At 38.0% G+C, this 21646-nt stretch overlaps 1 protein-coding gene and 1 pseudogene across 2 annotated transcripts in view; one reads left to right on the forward strand and one right to left on the reverse strand.

Moving 5' to 3' along the window:
• The first annotated feature begins 228 nt into the window (after nucleotides 1–228).
• RAD51 (RAD51 recombinase) overlaps nucleotides 229–21646 on the forward strand; it is a 28646-nt gene continuing 7228 nt past the window's right edge. Inside the window, exons 1-6 of one of the 2 annotated variants that reach the window (XM_045524210.2) lie at nucleotides 229–516; nucleotides 3121–3223; nucleotides 4705–4842; nucleotides 10289–10406; nucleotides 11601–11692; nucleotides 17884–17978. In XM_045524210.2, the coding sequence (XP_045380166.1) occupies nucleotides 3137–3223; nucleotides 4705–4842; nucleotides 10289–10406; nucleotides 11601–11692; nucleotides 17884–17978 (530 nt within the window). In that variant the 5' untranslated portion in view covers nucleotides 229–516; nucleotides 3121–3136. Of the gene's footprint in view, nucleotides 711–3120; nucleotides 3224–4704; nucleotides 4843–10288; nucleotides 10407–11600; nucleotides 11693–17883; nucleotides 17979–21646 lie in introns of both variants that reach the window. The other variant, XM_010965151.3, reaches the window with a different exon arrangement.
• LOC141577951 (mitochondrial pyruvate carrier 2 pseudogene) lies at nucleotides 18728–21587 on the reverse strand (annotated as a pseudogene).

Below are 21646 nucleotides of genomic sequence, written 5' to 3' on the forward strand. Positions count from 1 at the left end.
CCGCCACCTACAAGGGCCTAGAAAGCGTCTGGCTTCGGAATTAGATTCAGTAGGAGGATCAGAGCAACCTGACAGGCCAAATGCCCCAGCTGACTTAAGAAACAAATCAAGAAGAGCTCTCCAGGGCCTGGCTATTTCCCACAGGTGCTGAGGAGTGAAAGCCGCGGCGTCTGCTCGCGGTGCATACTGGGAGGTGTAGTCTCGGGGCCGACCCATTTCCGCTTGGGAGTTGTAGTCCTCGGTCTAGCAAAGGGAAGGAGGCGGCAGCTTCCAAATTTTGAATTAGTCCGAAGGGGTTAAAAGAAGAGGACATTCCATATATTCTGCAAGGTCAAGCTCCTTGGGCCCATTTCTTGGTCTTACGAGTGGAGGCCGAAGTGGGTGGAAGGCGGATCCGAGAGGGGCGGGGAGACGTACGTCGACGCGGGCCTGGCCCTGCCCAATAGGATTTGGCGGGATTTCCGAAAGCTGCAAGGCAGAGCGCGCGCTGCCTCCGGAGCCCAGGCCTGAGGAGAGGTGAGTTGCTTTGCAGGAGCGTACTTGGGAGCTGAGGCTTGTCCAGGTTTTGTGCAGAAGGCCGGAGCAAGGGAGTGGAGAAGTGGGGCGCAGGAGAGGAGGTCTGCCGTCCGAGCGGGGTCGGGCGCGCGCCGGTCCAGCGAACGGAAGTCGGAGCGCGTAGCCCGCCGGAGCGAGTAGTGCTGCAGGCCGAGGTGAGTGAGGCGCAGACCGGGCCCCTTCCCACCGCGGGGTTAGTCTCCGCGTGAGCCGCACCGGGACCCTAGCCCCAGCTCCCGCAGCCGGCTTCTGGGCCCCTCCGGACCCCGTAAGAAACTCGGAAATGAAGGGCGGAGCAGGGATGTGCCCGGGCCCGTCCGACTCTCGGAGCTCATTGTGGCGAAAACAAAAGAACACCCTCGTCTTGAGAGCTGGGAGGACCCTTAGAGGATATCCACTTTATGGGCGTGGACGAAGAAGCCAATATCCAGAGAAGTGTAGTGACTTAAAGTCACAGCTGTTAAGCCAGAGCCATGGTTTCCGGATTTCTGGTCTGTCCCCTCTTCATTGCACAAAATTTTGTTTACAAAAAGTGCTAACCTTCGGTTGCGGAAAAGATGTTTGCGTTTTCTCCTGCGGAAGACCGTTCACGTGATGCCTAGGGAATGATCTGTAGTGAGGTTTGTTGTTTTTTCTTAAACTCCTAAAATGAAGCGTAATATGCATATAGAAAAGTGTACAGATCGAAAGTGTATATACATTACACCAGAGACTAACAGAACATTTGTAAATCGACTTTATTTCAATTTAAAGCCCAAAAGTGTATACAGCTCCATGAAGTATTACAAAACGAATATGCCTGTGTAATCACCACTCAGGTCAAGAAATAGAATGCTGTCAGCACCCCAGAAGCCTCCCTTGTGCCCCCTTGTCTAATACCCTCCCCTTGTCTCCCCAGAGGTAACCACTGTATTAACTACTAACACGTTGACTAATTTTATGCGTTTTTTAGTTGGATATAAGTAATACTGTATATTTTTGAGTGTGGCTTTGCTCAGCATTTTGTCTGTAGATTCATACATGTCTTTACATATAGCAGTAGTTCTTTCTCATTGTGATATTGTATGCCTTGCTCATTTTACCCATAGTGCGTATCTGTGTTCTAGTTTTTAGCTTTTATGAGAAAGGCTACTGAGAACATTCCTGCATACCTTTTGGTGCACAGGTGTATTGTTTTCAGCTGGTTAATAGTACAGAGTAGTGAAATTCCTGGGTCATAGCGTTTGTTTATCTTCATCTTACATATTTAATACCAGTTTTTTAAAGTTGTCCAATTTACACTCAAACCATGGGTGAATGAGTGTTTAGTTGTTCCATACATTTTCTAATACTTATTATTTTCAGTCTTTTCATTTTAGCTGTTATCTTGTGGTTTTAATTTTAATTTTTCTGATTATTAATGAAGTTGAGCATTTGTTGATGTTTATTAGCCATTTGGGTATCTTCTATTGTGAAGTGCTTGTTCACATCTCTTGCCTATTTTCCTATTGGGTTGTCTTGCTGGTTTGAAGGAATTCTTTGTATAGGTTGGTTATCAGCCCTTATATTTTTTATATTTGCAGTAAATATGTTCTCCCTTTCAACTATCACTTGACTCCATTCTCACAGTGATGTCTTTTGATGGATAGAAGTTCTAAATTTAAATATAGTCCAGTTTTTCAGTCTTTTCCTTTTTGGTTAATGCTTTATGGTTACAGTTCAAGCCACCTTTTTCATAAATTATGAAGGGAGATATTTAAATTCAAGTTGCATTCAGGTAATTCTGATATTTGAAATTATCATAAACTCACATGCTAAACCTGCCATCTAAGACAGCTGTGCCTGATCCAATCAAGAACAAATGGCCATCTTCTGTCAAGTCTTGGAAGAATGGAGATTTCTTAACCTGTTATCTTTTGAGTTAAATTTATCTTGATTGTTAAATTATCTAGATTGTTTTGTTGTGATTTAAGTCCATTCTTGTGGCCATCAAGACTACAGGCTATGATCCTTGCCTAAGGTGGGAAGTACTTCTCTCATCTCAGTCCATTGTTTCTCTATCTGAGATGGAGGCTTGTGGCAGTTATTCTGTACCTTCATTTCAGTCCTGTCCCACCACCCCCATACCCTGCTTGCTGGAAGGGAGCAATGGAACCGAAAGTTTAATCTTTCATCAATTTTTTTTTTAAAGTAGAGTACTGGAAAGTCTGCATTCACTTGCCAAATATTTACCAAAAACCTAATATTTATAATGTATCATGGGATATATACAAATTAATAAGACTTGGCCTCTATCTGTAAGGAATATGAAGCAGGGGAACGGGGTGGGGGGCATAGTTGATTTAATTAAGCTGTTGTTCGTCTTTAAGAAGCAGAATAGTCTTGGCTCTTCCTAAAGTCTTCTTGATACAACTATCTAGGTGGAAGGGAAAGCTGGTAAGAGATGTGTTCTTTTCCTGCCATGGCTAGGTCATTGATTAGACCAAAAGCCTAGCAAGTAATTCTTCAAGAGATTTATTGTAAAACTATTTTTGCAGCTCTTTACTTTTCCTAATGTTCTTCCTGATGGCCATCTGTTTCTTTCAGTATTGAACACTGAGTTATGGCTATGCAGATGCAGCTTGAAGCAAATGCAGATACTTCAGTGGAAGAAGAGAGCTTTGGCCCACAACCTATTTCACGATTAGAGGTATATGCTTGGTTGCTATTTTTAGAATTATAATACTGGACGAGATTGTTCTGCCTATTGGGAGAAATTACTGCCTTTACATAAATCACTGGTTTACTACCTAAGGTTGAAATCCAAATTAGAGTTTTCCGGAGGATAGTCAAGGAGTCTGTGGAAAAGCTTAAGACAGCTGCTAGACATGTCTAGCCAGATTTCTTCTTTTGTCAAGAATTCTCCTCCTTCTTTATCATTTTTCGTTGGGTGGTCAGAAACTAAGAAGCCCTAGGATCCCACGGTAGAGTCTCTGCTTTTTGTACTAAGTATGAAATTACTGTCCAGGGAATTACAGTGGCCTAGGCCAGCTCTGCAGGAAGGGGAGAGGAACAATGTCCCTGCATTGACCTGGATCTGTGCTGAAGATACTAGGAAGACAGCTGTCATAGGCAGAGAGAGGAGCTTGGGGTTGTTAAGGGTAAGACCCAAGCTCCAGTTCAAGACTCTACACAGGAGTATCAAGCACCAGAGCTGGGGCCTTGCACTACTTCTGCTGTTGTACGGAGGCCCCAGGGTGAGTGCAGCTGACTTGGGCTGAAAGAAGCAGGAGAGAATGCTGAGAAAGCCTTCTTTCTTCTGTCTCTTTATGCATATTCCCCCCATCCCCAGCTAAGCTTCAAGACTCTAGAAGTTACTTAAACGAGTTTGCAATAAACATTGGAGAGTTCAGAGTCATGAATTTTGGCTTCAGTGAGTATCCTTATACCTACACATGTTGACTGCTTATTGCTTAAATGTTAATAACGACCTGGTTTCTATGGGCAGGTACTATTCTCTCCCTCTCAAAACCTTCCCTGGTCCCCAAATACATACACATCCCCCCAATAACTCAGTATTTCCTAGAAGTCATGGTTTTGGTGGCTAATAAAACCAAAATTGACTTTGTATATAGGGAGAAAGAGATGCCTTGGGTGGTTGGTTTTTGAGAAGTGGTAGGTAAGTCCCTGACCAAAAGTAGTTTTCCCCATTTTTAATATCAGTTGTTAAGCAGAGCTTTCCAGTCATTGTGCTACAAAAGGTTACTATTATGGTAAGATATGCTCCCTTTGGCTCTGGGGCAGTCTTAACTGTTCACTCAGCTTAGTGTAAAAAACACCATTTTTGTATGTGTGCTTGGTGTGATAAACATTGGGACACACTGGTTTAAAGTGGCCAGGGTCTCAAAGTTCATTTAGAGTCCCATTCATAAAAGGCTGAGAGTTACAGGTTTAATCCAATTCATGATAAGAATCTATTTTAATATACATAGTGCTAGCTTTAAACTACCGGTTTTGACAGTGAAAAGACTGATGAATTGATATTTAATACCTCATATGTAGGGCATAGTTTTCAAAGCTTTTGTATGTAATATCAAAAAACAGCTCTGTGAAATAGGTAGGACAAATACCGACATTACACAGATGAGCAAACCAAATCTTAAGTCTATCCTTGGTTTTCTTCACTTGTAGCAATGTGGCATAAATGCCAATGATGTGAAGAAATTGGAAGAAGCTGGATTCCATACTGTGGAGGCTGTTGCCTATGCACCCAAGAAGGAGCTAATAAATATTAAGGGGATTAGTGAAGCCAAAGCTGATAAAATTCTGGTAAGTACTGCTTATGTGACCAAGGGAGGCAGTAGTGGGAATAGTACAAAAGGCTGTACAGTGAAAGTCAGCGGCCTCCTCTCATCGCTCGTTTTGTCATCCTATTCCCCTTTCCAGAGGTGACTGCATTACCAGTTAATTATCTTTGTATGTGCCTCCTTGCATAAATTGGGATTTTTTTCTAGGAAATTGAGATATCATGGGGTATGACATAAATACTGCCAAACTGACTGCCAGTTTGCACTCTCACCAGTAGTGAGTGGTCTGTACCTTATCTTTCTAGATATTGTGATCTCATGCCTTAGAAATATACTCATTAGTATGCAGCCACTAAAAACAGGTTCAAAGAATATTCACTGACATAGGAAAATGTTCCTGATATAAGAAAGTTCAGCAAAACATGTTTGTGCACCTATATGTTTTGTTTTTAAAAATGTGCATATTAATGTATTATAACAACAAACATTGGGGATATATACACTAAAATTAACATTGTTTCTGGATGGTAAGAATATGAGCAGTTTTTATTTTTGCCCCAATTTTCTGAAGTTTCTGCATTTTCTGTGATAAACATGTATTACTTTAAATAGAAAAGCTGTTTTTATTCGTTGAATACTGAAGTCATATTAATTAGGCTCTCAATGTGTATAATCTGTTAGTCAACTAGTCATAAGCAAGACTCTTTAATAATAAGAAAATGGCAATTCAGATTGTATGCTTAGTTTTTTTAACCTTAATAATGACATAAAAGTGATTTTACTGGCTTACCAAAAATGACCTAGTAGCTTAATAACCCCTTATATCATATAGTACTTTAACTTTGAAATCTCATCTGTTTCATATACACAGTATTCTCACTTAGCCTTCATAATGACACTGAGAAAGATAGGTAGGGCCAGTATTATCTCTGTCTTACAGGTGCGGAAACTTAGGCACAGTGGTTCAATTGTTTATCCAAAGTTATGCAAATGATGCCAAAACAAAGGCTAGAATCCTATTATTTTCATCCTGATACACTGTGATCCTTTCTTATTTCCCTCCAGTGTCTTACAGCTGCAAATTCATTTTTCTTGTTTCATTTATTTCTTTAGCACTCATATTACCCCATGATTAACTTTATTTTATGCACTTATCCTTTGGTGCTTACAGGCATACCTTGGGGATAATTGGGAGTTTAGTCCAGGCTACCACAGTAAAGCAAATATTGCAATAAAGTGTGTCAAACAAATTGTTTGGTTTCCCAGTGCATGTAAAATTTATGTTCACACTATTCTGTAGTCTGTTAAGTATACAATAGCATTATGTCTAAAAAAACAATGTACAAACTTTAAAAATACTTCATTGCTAAAAAATACTAATCATCATGTGAGCCTTCAGCACATCGAAATCTTTGCTGGTGGAGGGTTTTGCCTTGATTCTGATGGCTACTGACTGATCTGGGTGGTGGTGGTGGTTAGGGTTGGTGTGCCTGCAGCTACTTCTCAAAATAAGACAGCAATGAAGTTTGCCACATCGATTGACTCTTCCTTTTATGAACGATTTCTCTGCAATATGCAATGTCATTTGATAGCATTTTACCTACAGTAGAAATTTTTTCAAAATTGGTGTCAGTCCTCTCAAACCCTGCCACTGCTTTATCAGCTAAGTTTGTGTTATATTTTTAAATCTTTTGTTGTCATTTCACCAGTCTTAATAGCATCTTCACCAGGAGTAGATTCCATCTCAAGAAGTTACTCTTTGCTTATCCATAAGAAGCAACTTCTCATTCATGAAAGTTTTATCATGACATTGCAGCAGTTCATCCACACCTTCAGGCTCCACTTCTAGTTCTCTTGCTATTTCCATCATATCTGTATTTATTTTCTCCACTGAAGTCTTGAACCATGAGGGTGGGAATCAGCCTAATTTAGACTCTTGTTGATGATATTTTGACCTCTTCCTATGAACCATGAATGTTCTTAATGGCATCTAGAATGGTGAAATCTTTCCAAAGGTTTTCAACTGACTGCCCAGATCCATCAGAGGAGTCACTATCTATGGCAACTATAGCCTTACAAGATGTATTTTTTAAATAATGAGATTTGAAAGGTGAAATTACTCCTTGATCCATGGGGTACAGAATGGCTGTTGTGTTAGCAGGCATGAAAACAATGTTAAATCTCATTGTACATATCCATCACTCTTGGGTGACCAGGTGCATTGTCAATGAGCGTATTATTTTGAAAGGAATCATTTTTTCTGAGCATCAGGTCTCAACAGCGGGCTCAAAATATTCAGTAAACCATGTTGTAAACAGATGTGTTGTCATCCAGGCTTTGTTGTTGCATTTATAGAGCACAAGCAGAATAGATTTAGTGTAATTCTCAAGGGCTGTAGGATTTTCAGAATGGTAAATGAACGCTAGCTTCAGCTTAAAGTCACCAGCTGCCTTGGCCCCTCAAAAGAAAGTCAGCTTTTGAAACTTTGAAGCCAGGCATTGTGAAAGTCCTAGATGGCATTCTTCTTCCAATATGAGACTGTTTTGTCCACACTGAAAATCTATCGTTTAGTGTAGCACTGTCACTCATTATCTGAGCTAGATCTTCAGGATAACTTGCTGCAGCTTCTACATCAGCACTTCCTGCTTCACCTTACAGCACTTTTATGTAATGGACATGGCTTCTTTCCTTAAATCTCATGAACCAACCTCTGCCAGCTTCATACTTTTCTTCTGCAGCTTCCTTACCTCTCCCAGCCATCACTGAATTGAAGAGACTAGGGCTTTGCTGTAGATTAGTCTTTGGCTGAAGAAAATGTTGTGGCTTGTTTGATCTTCTACCCAAACCACTAAAATTTTCTCTGTATCAGCAATAAAATCTGTTTTGCTTTCTTACCAATTGTGTGTTCATTGGAGTAGCAATTTTAATTTCCTTTAAGAACTTTTCCTTAGCATTCATAATTTGGCTAACATTTTGGCAGAAGAGACCTAGCTTTTGGCCTGTTTCAGCTTTTGACAAGCCTTTCTCACTATGCTTAATCATTTCTAGTTTCTGATGTAAAGTGAGAGACATGCAACTCTTCCTTTCACTTGAACACTTAGAGGCCACTGTAGAGTGATTAACTGGCCTGATTTCAGTATTGTTGTGTCTCAAGGAATAGGGAGGCCTGACAGGGAGAGATGAGGGAATGGCTGATTGGTGGAGCAGTCAGAACACACACAACATTTATTGATTAAGTTCATAGGCTTACATGGATGTGGTTTGAGACACCCCAAAACAATTACAGTAGGAACATCAAAGACCACAGACTGCATATCACAGTAACAAATGTAATGATAATGAAAAAGTTTGAAGTATTGTGGAAATTACCAAAATGTGACACAGAGACATGAAGTGGACAAATGCTGTTGGAAAAATGACACCAATAGACAAGCTCGATGCAGGGTTGCCACAAACCTTCAATTTGTAAAAAATGCAGTATCATTGAAGCACAATAAAGCAAAGTGCAATTATTATTATGCTTGTATGTAGTCACACAGTTTGATTAGCTTTACTCTTGAAGTTTTATGAGGTATAAAGCAAGTATTTAATCTATAAGATTATATTTTTATAGTTTACATTGATTACTGCTAGTAGTTTCACAGAAATTTTCTCTGAAAATCTCCAAAAGCTAAAGAATCTTCCCCCAACAGTGCATCCTACAGCTTCAGTGCATGTAGTTCTGCCATGTAACTTAGTCAGATGGACAATGTCTGAGATGTTTACTTCTTTAATATCTCATGTATTAATATATATACAACTCAGTAGATTCTATTTTATTGGGTATTACGCTAAGAGCTTTGAATTTTTAAGCACTGGCAGGGTTGTTACTTTATAGTATTAACCAGGGCTCAAAAATCAAAAGTAATTCTTAATTTAAACCCTTAGAGTAAAGATGTTGCCGTCCATGGATGTATGAAGTTGTCATTTATTGGATTACTCAAATAAATCAATGTTTGTTGAAGTGATGACTTAACTGAATAAATAAGAATTCTGAGTACCTAATACCTCATTGAAAGATTATGATATTATTAAGCCAGTAGGTGTCCCTAAAGTCTATTTGTTGTTTCTTTCTGGGCATCAGTTTTTGTGACTGAATAAATTCTGACCTTTGCTTATGCCTTGTCAGGCATAAAAAAACTCCTTGTCAGACAGTGAAAACTCCTACAGATTTAAGATAGATGAAACCAAGCTTATTATGGAAGTAAAAGAACAGAAATCAAGTTTTGCCAGATTAGGCAGTTGGCATGGTTTTTACTTCAGATTTCACTTTGGTTATAATCTGTTCCTTTAAGAGTTCATAGACTAGGAAATGTAGGGGTTAAAACGACAAGAAGGGAAAACATCTTCTATGAGTTTGGTTTTTTTCCTCAACAATTTTGATTAAAATTTTTGAACTTTCATTTTTTTAAAATTTAATTTTGTTGAGTTATAGTCAGTTTACAAAGTTGTGTCAGTTCCCTCATTCATTTCTGATTTTAGCAATTTGAGTCTTTTAAAATCAATTTCATTGATTCTTTTCAAAGAACCAACTTCTGGTTTCATTGATTTTCTTTTTGTATTTCTATTCTCTGTTTCACTAGTTTCCACTCAAATCTTATTTCCTTCCTTCTGCTTGCTTTATGTTTAGTTTGCCCTTTTTCTAGTACCTTAAAGTGAGTGGTTAGATTATCAATTTAAGATCTTTCTAATATAGGCATTTACAGCTATAAACTTCCCTTTTTAAGCACTGCTTTTGCTGCACCCCATAAGTTTTGGTATGTTGTGTCTTCATTTTCATTCATCTCAATGAATTTTCTAAATTCCCTTGTGATTTCTTCTTTGATTCATTGGTTATTTTGGAGCAAAATCTTTAATTTCTGTGTATTTGTAAATATTTTTAAATTTTGGAATCAACCTATAGACTGATCATTAATAACTTCTCAGTGACTACAAAATAGGATTAAATGTTTTCAGCCTTGACAGTGTAAAAGAAAATGTACAGCTGACAGAGTTGGAAAAGTAGACATGGAGAGAGCAAAGATCGAAGGACAAATATCCTCATTTAACAAAGTACAAAGTTAAGAGATACAGTCTGTGGTTGATAGGACAGGAAGTGAAGGTTTAAATATATTGTTGGACTTCGTACTGTATTGTCAGGCAAAGTGCCTATGTGTTGGTCTGCTACACTTCTTTATTTTTAACTACACGAATGTATTACTTGAATTGGCGATTAAAGAATTAATCTTCATGGAGTCTCTAAATTAGTTTATCCCTTAGTTTCCAGGCAGATAAAATAATCCTAGAACTAGAACTACTAGTATTTTGATAACTTTTTAAAGAGAAATCACTCTGGAAATTTTGTTAGATGTTATCTCTTTCCACTGTATGCCTGGTTCTTGTTTTACTAAGCATATTTTGTTGATCCAACATTTCTTATTTTTCCCCAGACTGAAGCAGCTAAATTAGTTCCAATGGGTTTCACCACTGCAACTGAGTTCCACCAAAGACGTTCTGAGATCATACAGATTACTACGGGCTCCAAAGAACTTGACAAACTACTTCAAGGTGCAGTCACTCTGCATCCTGTGCTGTGAGCTGCAGTTAGCAGAGCACCTGGGCTACAGAACACAGCTGAACAAAACATGTTTGGGTTGGGCTTATGTATTAGATAGAGTTAGGAAATAAAGCAGAATATTCACAGTGAAGAAGACCGACCACTGCACATTGGGACTTGACTTACAGAATACAAAAATTGGCAGTATCAAATACTGCCAGTTAAATAATTTAATCTGTTTAATGTTATATTCAGAGAGTAAGCTCCCTCTGCCTAAAGAAATAATTATAACCTACTCAACCACAAGGCAGAAAATCTGATGACTGGTTAAAACACTCCATGTTTGAACACTACATTTAGTATCAATACGTGGTAGTACACACTAATCTTCAGGACTTTATGGAGAGCTGTAAGGTTTTTGAATTTTTGAAAGCATGGCTATCCGAAATTTTTGTAGAGTTAGATTTGGTTCTTATTGCTTCCCTAAATATTTGATCTTTCAATTTTCCTTTTTTTGGGGTGCATATTAGCATGGGTTCAGGAATCATACTCAAATTTGAGCATTTGCTCTCCTTCTTGTTCCCCCTGCCAGCACTTACTGACTGTATTACATGGTGCAAATTTCTTACTGTGTTCTGTTGCCTCAGTTTTCTTCATAATGAGGACAGACAGACTTCTTACCTTATAAGAAATTAAATGAGTTGATACATATAAATATATAGCACAATGCCAGATATACAAGAGACATTTAGTAAATATTACACATTATTTATAATTTTTTTAAATGACTGCTTATTTACTTGTGATGGTATAGTTCTGCATCTTGATTGAGGTGGTAGTTACATGAAGCTACAGATGTGACAGATTGCAGAGAACTACACACAAATGAGTGCATATATAACTGGAGAAATTTGAATAAGCTCTATGGATTGTATCAAAGTCAGTTTTCTGATACTGATACTGTACTGTAGTTATGTGAAATGGTAACACTAGAGACAGGATGAAATCATGAGAACTTCCTGTGCATTTCTTTGCGATTTTCTGTGAGTAGAATTACTTCAAAATAAAAAAGTTTATTGTAATCACTGTTGGAAATTGGGTTTCTAAATTATGTAAACATCTTTCTGATGAGCTCCTAGGACATGTCTGTGATGATCTCTAAACATTTGTATTGTGCTGAGAAGTGTTTCTCACTGCTCTTTTAGGAGGAATTGAGACTGGATCCATCACAGAGATGTTTGGAGAATTCCGAACTGGGAAGACCCAGATCTGTCATACTTTGGCTGTAACGTGCCAGGTGAGCTGCTGGGACTCTAATCAGATCAGCAAGAGTGAGTTGATTCCTGCTATTAGCAAGCATCTGTTAGCATGGACAAAAAAGGGCACTTTCTCTGTCTTCAAGAATGCTATAGCTACTTAGAAGGTAGACTCCTACAGTAGAACTTCCACAGCATAGAAACTTTCAGATATTTTCTGAATTTCACATACTTTCTTCCATCTACAAGGCTTCTCCAGGCTTCACCTGCCCTCTTCATTAGTCTAGATTTTGATTCATCATTAAATGATTCTTCATTAGAGTCATTCCTTTACAAATACCTGCAGACCTACATCTCCCATCCAAAGAGATGCCAGTCTTAGAATTTATTTCAGTGCCTAGTCCCAAATAGCTGATCATACTGGAGAAAAATACTAACATAATTTTGATTGTCTTCCCTTTAAATTCAAGATGACAAACTTTAGGTTAACATTCAATACTACTTGGCAGATCTACTGAATTTCTCCATTTAGGCAACCTTTTCCTACTCAGTAAGACACTTATCTCATACTTTGTCCTTTCTCCTCAAACCTTCATGCTTCTCTTCAACCCTCACTTTCAGCCAAATGACCTAATCTGTTCTTCACATCAAATCTGTAAATCCACCTACCTTTATACCCATCTTTTCTTATTTTGGTTTACAGTAGAGAAAGTGTCTCCTTTCCTCTCAGGGGCCCATCCTACCAGTGTCAGCTGGTTACCAGTTCTTGCCACCTTTTCAAGGGCTCTACTTCTGTTTTCTGTTCTACCTTTCTATTAGATTATCTTCGTTGGTATACAAACATGCCTGTATCTCCTCCATTAGGAAAAACTTTCCCTGGACCTTTTATGTTTCTTCCTTTACTTATGCTCCTGTTCATGGACAGACTTGGAAACAGACACAGCAAGTTAAATAATTGCCTAAGATCATACCACATTTAAGTAATAGATACAGGAATCAAACCAGACTTCAGAACCCATGCTCTTAAAACTTTCATAAAAGTAGTACCTGTACTGGCTTGTTCTCTGCTGTGTTGCTAGTGCCTGAGTCAGTGCTTGGTCAATACTTGAATGGTGGAGATGATAGAATAGATGTCCTAAGACATACCTGATATACTATAATCAAGTAAAAGGTATAGAGGTAGTAGCATAACTGTTTAAGGAAGAGACAGGATTACTTCACTCCAGAGTAATTGTGGAATACCTTATGGGAAAAAGAGATTGGACAGGCTCCTGAAAAATGCTACATGTGAACAGGTAAAGAAACTAAAGAGCATTTAACTATAGGGAATGATATGAAGAGAAGGGCAGGGAGGCATAACATATTGAGAAGACAATAAAATAAACCCATTTACCTAGCTCAGAGGTCATATTTGGGAAAGTTGTAGGAGATAAACCTTTAAAAGGAAAACCATATTTTACAAGATCTTAACTGCAGTATAAGAAGTTTAGACTTGATTCTATAAAGAATGGGGGTGATTCAATATTTTTCAACTGAAGAGAAGCATAACCAAATTTCTAGAAATATTCTAGTAGCAACTTGTTGAATGAACTGAAGGGAGAGGCACAAGCTAAGCAGATTTTTGTGATTATTATAAGTATTAACTATCAGGAGTAAACAAAAATAACACTGAAGGGGTATAGGCAGATGTGAAGGGGAGCACTTAACTACTGACAGTAAAAAATAGCCCTCAGCTCAACAATGTATTAATTTGGTTAACTCTAGAAACTATTTGGGAGAGGGAGACAGTTTTTATGGAAAGTTGAGTTCAACATTGGAGATGGTGAGTTTGAGGTGTGATAAGACAACCAAGTGAAAATTTCTAACAGTATTTAGCTCCACATCTCTGTTAGTATCTCTGTATAGAGAAGTAATATTGGAATCTCTGAAAAAGAGAGATCTGTGAGATCCGTGAGAGAGCACTAGAAGAGTAAGTGAATGAGCTTTTCTGTTTTACACCTCCTAGCAGTGTTTTGGGGAGCCCTTTTTCCTCTTTGAGTGGGGTCCTAACATTTCCTCGCTTTAAGGGTATGCTGCTTATCCTGGAAGTGAGTTGTTGGCCTACAAACTACCCTGGAACCTGGCCTGTTCCCATGGGCTGACTCTTGTTATAGTCTTTTGAGGCTTTATTATAGTATTAGGTCTTTTGAAGAAAATGGTATTAGGTCTTCCTTGACATATGATGGGGTAACGTCCTGATAAACCCATCACAAGTTGAAAATATCTTAGGTCAAAAATGCATTTAATACACTTAACCTGCTGAGCATCGTAGCTTGGCCTAGCCTACTGTAAACATGCTCAGAACAGCTACGTTAGCCTTCAATTGGCCAAAATCATCTAATACAAAGCCTATTTTATAAGAAAGTGTTGACTATCTCATGTAATTTATTGAATACCATATTGTGTGACAGTGAAAAACAGAATGGTTAGAAGTGTATGGGTTGTGTGCCCTTGGGACCATGCGGGAGCCGCGGCCCGCTGCTGCCCAGCATCGCGGGAGTACTGTACAGCATATCACTAGTCTGGCAAAAGGTCGAAAGTCAAAATTCAAAGTACAGTTTCTACTGAATTCGTATCACTTTCCCACCGTGGTAAAATCGAAAGATTGTAAGTCAAGCCATAGTTCACTTGGGTACTGTTTGTATTTTAACCTAGATAGATTGTACTCACTTCTCCCACGGACACAACTTACTGATGGAGTTAGAGAATAACTGAAAGGAAATCTGCCTCCTTATATCAGCATGACGGAGGGGGCTTCCTAGTACCTATCCATACAGCATGAGTTCTTAACCTCCCAACAAAGTAATAGTCATTCTTAGAACTCATTGATAAATTTCAACATCAAATATAAATTGTTCTCTTCTGTGTTTTTTTCCCTTATAAAACAAATTATGAACTATCCTTCATAATTTATTCTATATTTAAATAGCACTTTAAAAAATGTTTATTTTATTGACATAATGCTGTGCTGTAGTTAAAGATGGTATGTGTCATTAAAAAAATAGGAATTTTGTTAGGACTCTGTCTTAGGTAGGGTTCACTTTTAGTGAAACACATATATCTTCAGAGACTAATGCAGTGAGTGATTTTCCCAAGTCACCCAGGAAAATCTCTCATTTTTTCTGTTATAGATACATCCTTCATCAGTCAGCACTTCTGTCTTGAAGTGGTGGATACCATTCCTTGAGATAGGAAAATATTTGGTTCTTCATGAATAAAAGTGTGTGTAATAGCAAGAGGTCTTGCTTGATGGTCTCCTGTTTTTCTCGACATTTTCCTTTCTCACTTGTCATTTTAATTGTGTTTCTCTCCTCAATTCCTCTACTGATCTTTTCATTGCATACCAAAATGTACCATATGACAGCCAAGTTAGGATTCTAGTATCAAGTTGACCTAAGCCATGTTGGCTCATCTCATAAATTACTCTGAGGAGGGAGGAGTTAGGGGCCCAGGAGAACTTTTAGGATAAGAAGGGAAGCACTGAGATGAGGAGCAGTATAGTAAGCTATAGAAGCTATAGCTTATTGCCCGAGCACCATTAGAACATTGTTAGCTAAAGCGAAATAGGACTGTTTAAAATATCACCCTGACAAGGGTCATTTGACATGATATGTGACTCTTTTAAATAGAAATGTTTTCCCCATGTTGTTTTGACAGAGATTCATGTGGAATAAATATTTGGAGTAGATTACACAGGATCTGTAGTTGCCATGGCAACTCAGCATATCACGCTGATGCTTTTAAGTTGTACAGACTCCTGTCCTTGGAATGTTTATTAAGTAGTCAGATAATGCCTGTTAACAGTAAACTGAAGCAAAATTCTCAAATAAACATATCCTCTCTGTAAAAATAACAACATTCACAGTGGCTAAATAACTAGGTTTTTGATATTTTTTTCCAGAGAAAAAGAATGCTAATTCTTTAATAATAGAAAGGATTATATGTCACCAGCCTAAGAGCTGGAACCAGAGATATAGAGAGGATGTTAGGTTACTGTTTAAATCTAAACATTATCATTTCTTATTTGTTCAGATTTTCTTAACTTAATGAAGTTAAACCCCATTATGTATTAGATCTCTGTCTAATAGCAAAGTTCTGTAAAGTTGAGAGCCATACTTAGGTTACAAAAATGAACAGCCCTTGCTTGTTTAAAGTACTAGAGTAATTTAAAAATTCTGAGAAGACGATTTAAGTACCAATTTTAAATGCACATGCCCTTGACATAATGTCTCATAGAACTTTTCAAATAGTCAAGGATAAATGTACAAAGAAGTTACACCACAGCATTATGAAATGGTGCGAGTTCACAAGAACCTGCATCACTACAAAATAGGAAGAAGACTTAAATTTTTGTACTAAAGCAGTTTATTAAAAGTAGCTACCTTAGTGGTGCCCCAGCCCAGTAACACAGGATGGCTGCGGTGGCACTAAAAGGGTGAGGTAGAGGAGACAGAATGTGATAGGGTGCAGAGCAGGGAGTCCATCCCCTTGTGACTGGCCCAACAGTACGCTGGGACTGTGTCCATTTCTCCACCGTCAGTCTACCAATGCCCTGCCCGACCACGCAAGGCCTCCCTTCTGCCCAGTGAGGTCTATTTAGCTAGAAAAGCTCTCTCTCAAGTTTGCACTAAAGATACCAGAAAGATGAGAGAAGGGAGAATCTCATTCATCTTAATTCCTGGGGACTTAGCCCCCTGAGTATCAAGATTTTCTCCTCCCAAACTAAGGCAGCTTCTGCTTTCTGTCCTTTCGGCCAGTGGTTCCAAACCAAGACCCACTTTTGTTATATATGTATCCTTTGCTCCTTCCATGGATTCCTGTGATTGGAAAGATTATCTGCCAACCTTTTCCCCTTTCTGAATTAACAAAGCTTTCTGTAATTGAGTATATGCTAAAATCAGTGCCCTAGAGATGGAGGATATCGTAAGTCTTCTAAGGACTTTCTATATGTCTGGCACTGTGTTAAACACTTTACATGAATTGTCTAATCTTCAAAACAGTGCCATAGATAGGTTTTATCTACATTTTACAGAAAAGGAAACAGAATTAGTATTCTCAGGGTCACATAGTGTCAGAATCACATGTATAAAAAGTGTTTGTATTGTAGAGGGTATAGCTCAATGGTAGAGCAGCATGCAAAAGGTCCTGGGGTACAATCCCCGGTACCTCCATTACAAAAAATGTGTCTATATAAAAATGAATGGAAAATGATCTGGAATCTTGATTACTCAAGGGAGATGGGAGTGAAGAAGAGCTTTCAATTTTTACTCTACTTATTTCTGCATGGTTTGAAGTTTTTAATACAAGCGTGTAGTACTTTTATAATTTTGAAAAAAAATTTTTTCTCAGAAATAGAAGACGAAAATTTGCTGCTACCAGGCACTTAATGTAAACTGTCCTAAGAGGTTTTCCTCAGAATTTATAGGTGAATTAGACTCCAAAGTAGACTTCAAAGGTGGGAACTACCCTTTAGCGACATTCATTTAAAATTTGTATAACTCAAGGGTACCTGGCGTGGGATCAGTAGCCAAAACAGAAATTTCTCTGAGCAGCACATGAGACAGTTTTCATGGCATTCCTCCATTTTCTTTCCTTTTTTTTAACTCTTACTTTCTATTATTTTTCCTTTTCCTACTTTTGTTTATTTTTAACATCTGTATGTACTACTGGGGCAAACACCCTTTTTATTCTTTAATACTTTAAACGTGCAAGGGATGCCCCTGGGGTACTGTCAGTTGCCTTTAGTAACCCTGAAGAATGAACTCTGCTCAGTAAAGTGAGGTGTAAGCATGGTCTAGATATGCTAAAATTAATTGGATATTAGATCAGAGTCTTTCTTATTAAAGGTAAATCTTCCTAATACATGTTGTCTTAAGAGAATCAATCAGTCTTATGTTGGTGTAGTCATAGAATTAAAAAAAAAAAGGAATTTTATCACCTACTTTGGTCGATTTTTCCAAGCAGTCCAACTCTGGGCAGACTCTAGCCTCAAATGTGGGACACAGTGAGCTTCATATTTCCTACTAGTTGTATTTCCATCAAAAGGGAATGCCTCCTCACTACCTCTGATTGTCACTTTAAAATGTTTTTTCCTTTGGCTTTATTGGGGGTGGGGAAATTATAGGCCCATCATGAGGGGTTTCGTCAGTTATATCAGAAGTACAGTCATTTCCGTTGTTCTTTTTCTCTCTAGCTTCCCATTGACCGAGGGGGAGGTGAAGGAAAGGCCATGTACATTGACACCGAGGGTACCTTTAGGCCAGAACGGCTGCTGGCTGTGGCTGAGAGGTAGGTTACTGGATTGGATGAGAGAAATATGGCTCCATCTGTCACTGTTGATTGCTAGGGTTAGTCTGGCTGAAGGGTGTCTCTTCTCTTATTGCCCCATATCCCAATGTTGTATGTGTGTTTCAAAAGAGTAACCTTCCTTAGAGAAAAGCATTCTTCTTTAGTCAAAAATCTATGAGTTGCTGTCAGACTGGATAAAAAACAAGATCCAACTCCATGCTGCCTTTCAGAGAACGACTTTAGATTCAAAGACACAAGTTAGTTGAAAGTAAAAGGATGGAAAAAGATACCGCATGCAAACTGTAACCATAAGAGAGCTGAAGTGGCCATACTAATATCAGACAAAATAGACTTTAAGTCCAAAAAAAATTAGTACAGGCAAAGAGGAACATTTTATAACTAAAAGGGCAATACATCAGGAAAGTATAACAATTATATACACACCTAATAGAGCCCCAAATACATGAAACAAAAACTGATATAATTGAAGAGTGAAGTAGACAATTCAAGCATAATAGTTGGAGACTAATGCCTCACTCTAAATTGTGGATAGAACGTTTATCAGATGTAGGGAACATCCACAAAAAACTTACAGCTAGCATCATTTTGGTGGTAAAAATCTGTTTTCTCCTTAAGATTGGAAATAAGGCACAGACTTCCACTCTCACCACTTATATTTCACATTGTACTGAAAGTTGTAGCCAGTGCAGTCAGGCAAGAAAATGAAATAAAAGGCATCCAGATTGGAATGGAAGATGTAAAACTATCTTTATTCACCAATGACATGATCCTGTATATAGAAAATCCTTAGAAAGCTATACACACAAAAAACTACCAGAACTAAATTAGTTCAAGGTTGTAGGATGCAATCTTAATATGCAAAAGATCCATGGTATTTCCACATACTAGCAATGAACAATTCAAAAATTAAGAAAATAATTCCATTCACAGTAGCATCAAAAATAATACTTAGTAATAAATTTAACAGAAGTTCAAGACTTGTACACTGAAAACTAATTGCTGAGAAAAATTGAAGATTTACATAAATCCACATTCATGTATTAGAAGATGGAATATTATTAAAATGGTAATTCTCACTCAGATTGATCTACGAATTCAACACATGCCTATTGAAATTCCACCAAGCTTTTTTCAGAAATTGACAAGGTGATTGTAAAATTTGTATAGAAATGTTAAGAACCCAGAATAGCCAAACTGTTGTTGGGGAGAAAAAGAACAAAACTGGAGGTCTCGGTCTTCCCAATTTTAAAACTTACTGTAAACAACAGTAATCCAGACAATGTGGTGCTGGCATAAGGACGGACTGTGAATCAATGGAACAGAATTGAGAGTTCAGAAATAAACAGTTTCATTTATAGTCATTTGATTTTGACAAAGGTGAAAGACAGTTTAGTGGGAGAAATAAGTCTTCAATAAATGGTGCTAGTGTAGTTGGAGTTATCTATATGAATGATAGTCCTAAATATGAGCTAAAACTATAAAACTACTAGGAAAAAAACCAGGAAAAAATCTTTATGACCTTGTGGTAAGCAAAGATTTCCTAGATACAACACCAAAAACACAGTCCATGAAAGAAAAAATGATAATAAAGTCAGTTTTCATTTCATCAAAATTTAAAACTTCTGTGCTTCAAAGAGCACTATCAAGAAAGTTAAAAGGCAACCCAAAGAATGTGAGAAAATATTTGCAATCACATACCTGATAAGGTTTTAGTATCCAGAATATATAAAGAACTCTTACAACCTGACAATAAAGACTACCCAATTAAGAAATGGGCAAAAGACTTCTATAGACATTTCTCCAAAGCAGACATAAAATGGCCAGTAGGCACATGAAGAGATGCTCAACATTATTATTTAGGAGGAAATGCAAATTAAAACCACAGTGAGATACCATCACTAGGATGGCTATGATGAAAAAGATAATAACAAGTGTTGGGGGGATATAAAGAAACTGGAACCCTAATACATTGCTGGTGAGAATGTAAAATGGTACAGAGTCAATTTGGAAAAAACAGTGTGGCAGTTAAAACATGACTTGCCATGTGACCCAGCAATTTCACTCTGGTTATGTACCCAAGGGACATGAACACATGTCCACACAGACATGTTTCTGGATATTCACAGTTTTGTTATAATAGCCAAAACCTGCATACAACCCAATTATCCATCCACTGGTGAGTGAATAAATAAAATGTGGTTTATCCATACTGTAGAATAGTATTCAACAATAAAAAGGAATGAAGACTGATACATGTTACAACATGGATGAACACGCTAAATGATAGAACTAGACACAAAAGACCACATATGATTCCATTTATATGAAATCTGGAAAGAATCTGTAGGGATGGTATATTAGTGGTTGCCTGGGGCAAGGAGCAGCAACAGGAAGTAACTACAGATGGACCTAAGAAATCTGTTTCTGGGTGATGGAAATGTTCTAAAATTGGATTGTGAAAGTCATTGAATTTTACACTTAAAACAGGTCAATTTTATGATATATAAGTTACACCTCAGTAAAGCTGGTAAAGAATTTGTACATTTCTATATCCCCTAATACAGCTTTCACATAAGCTCTTAAAATTGTTTTACTTAGTTTTTCCTTGTTAGGGTCAGATGTGATCATTTGATCCCTACCACACATTTTACTGAAACCTAGTGATTAAATAGAATTTAATTGCATGTTGAGATGTCAGACTCATGTTGGAACCTGCCTGGCTAAGTTAAGAATTTTCTTCTCTAGTTTTTAAATTATAACTAGATTCTCTTTCCCAGTTTACAATTTGAAGAATCCAAGCCATCAAAGGTGCACCATTGAGGCATAAAATTGGGTTGGAACAATAATTGCAGCTCTTTACCTTTGCTTACAAAATCCCTATCAAGGAAAAAGAATTTCTCTCTCTCTCTCTCTTTTTTTTTATATGAGCAAGTATGATTTATTATGGACAAAGAGTAGAAAAATTTTACTAATATCCATAGATAAATTCCTTAAGTCATATGTGAAGAGGCAGTATTATTAAAAGTTTGCTTTATTTTTTCTGTTTAATCACGTACTATCTCCCAATTACAGTTAGATTTGTTTTATGCCTTCCAAACATTAGCACAGTTAGCATCACCTTATCAATAACCAAATAAATAATAAATCAGACTAGGTCCCAGTGCTTATGTCCACATCTAGATTGTTAGGGTGATCGGGAACTCTTATTTGTTTACTTTAGCTTTTAATTCTTGGTTATATCTCCAAATACGAAAGAGCTGAGAGGCTCCTGCTGCACTGACAAAGAAATTAACAGCAGACTCCAGTTTTTTGGAATAATTACAAGTGAATATCTTGACCAAGTAAACCCTGTTGCCATCAAGACAGCCGGTTGAGCTGTGCTGAGTTTTTCTGCAGGTCTGGCCGTGTCAGCCAATCCAGCACACACCAAGCCCCATTTCATAATTGGAGCCCAGAAAAATACTGTTCTGGGACCTGCTGGGTGGTTGTACAACGGCCTCAACTTCTCAGGCAGCAGGAGCTCCACTCTATCGAGGACCCGGTGGTAGGTGGCCCTCAGGCCCCAGGTGCCGGCGGCTGACATTTCTGCCAAGTGACCATGGGCAGCCGGGATGGAGAGTGGCCCTGTGCTTGTCCCTGGCTGACAG

Source organism: Camelus bactrianus, chromosome 6 (assembly GCF_048773025.1).
Source record: "Camelus bactrianus isolate YW-2024 breed Bactrian camel chromosome 6, ASM4877302v1, whole genome shotgun sequence".
Taxonomy (NCBI): domain Eukaryota; kingdom Metazoa; phylum Chordata; class Mammalia; order Artiodactyla; family Camelidae; genus Camelus; species Camelus bactrianus.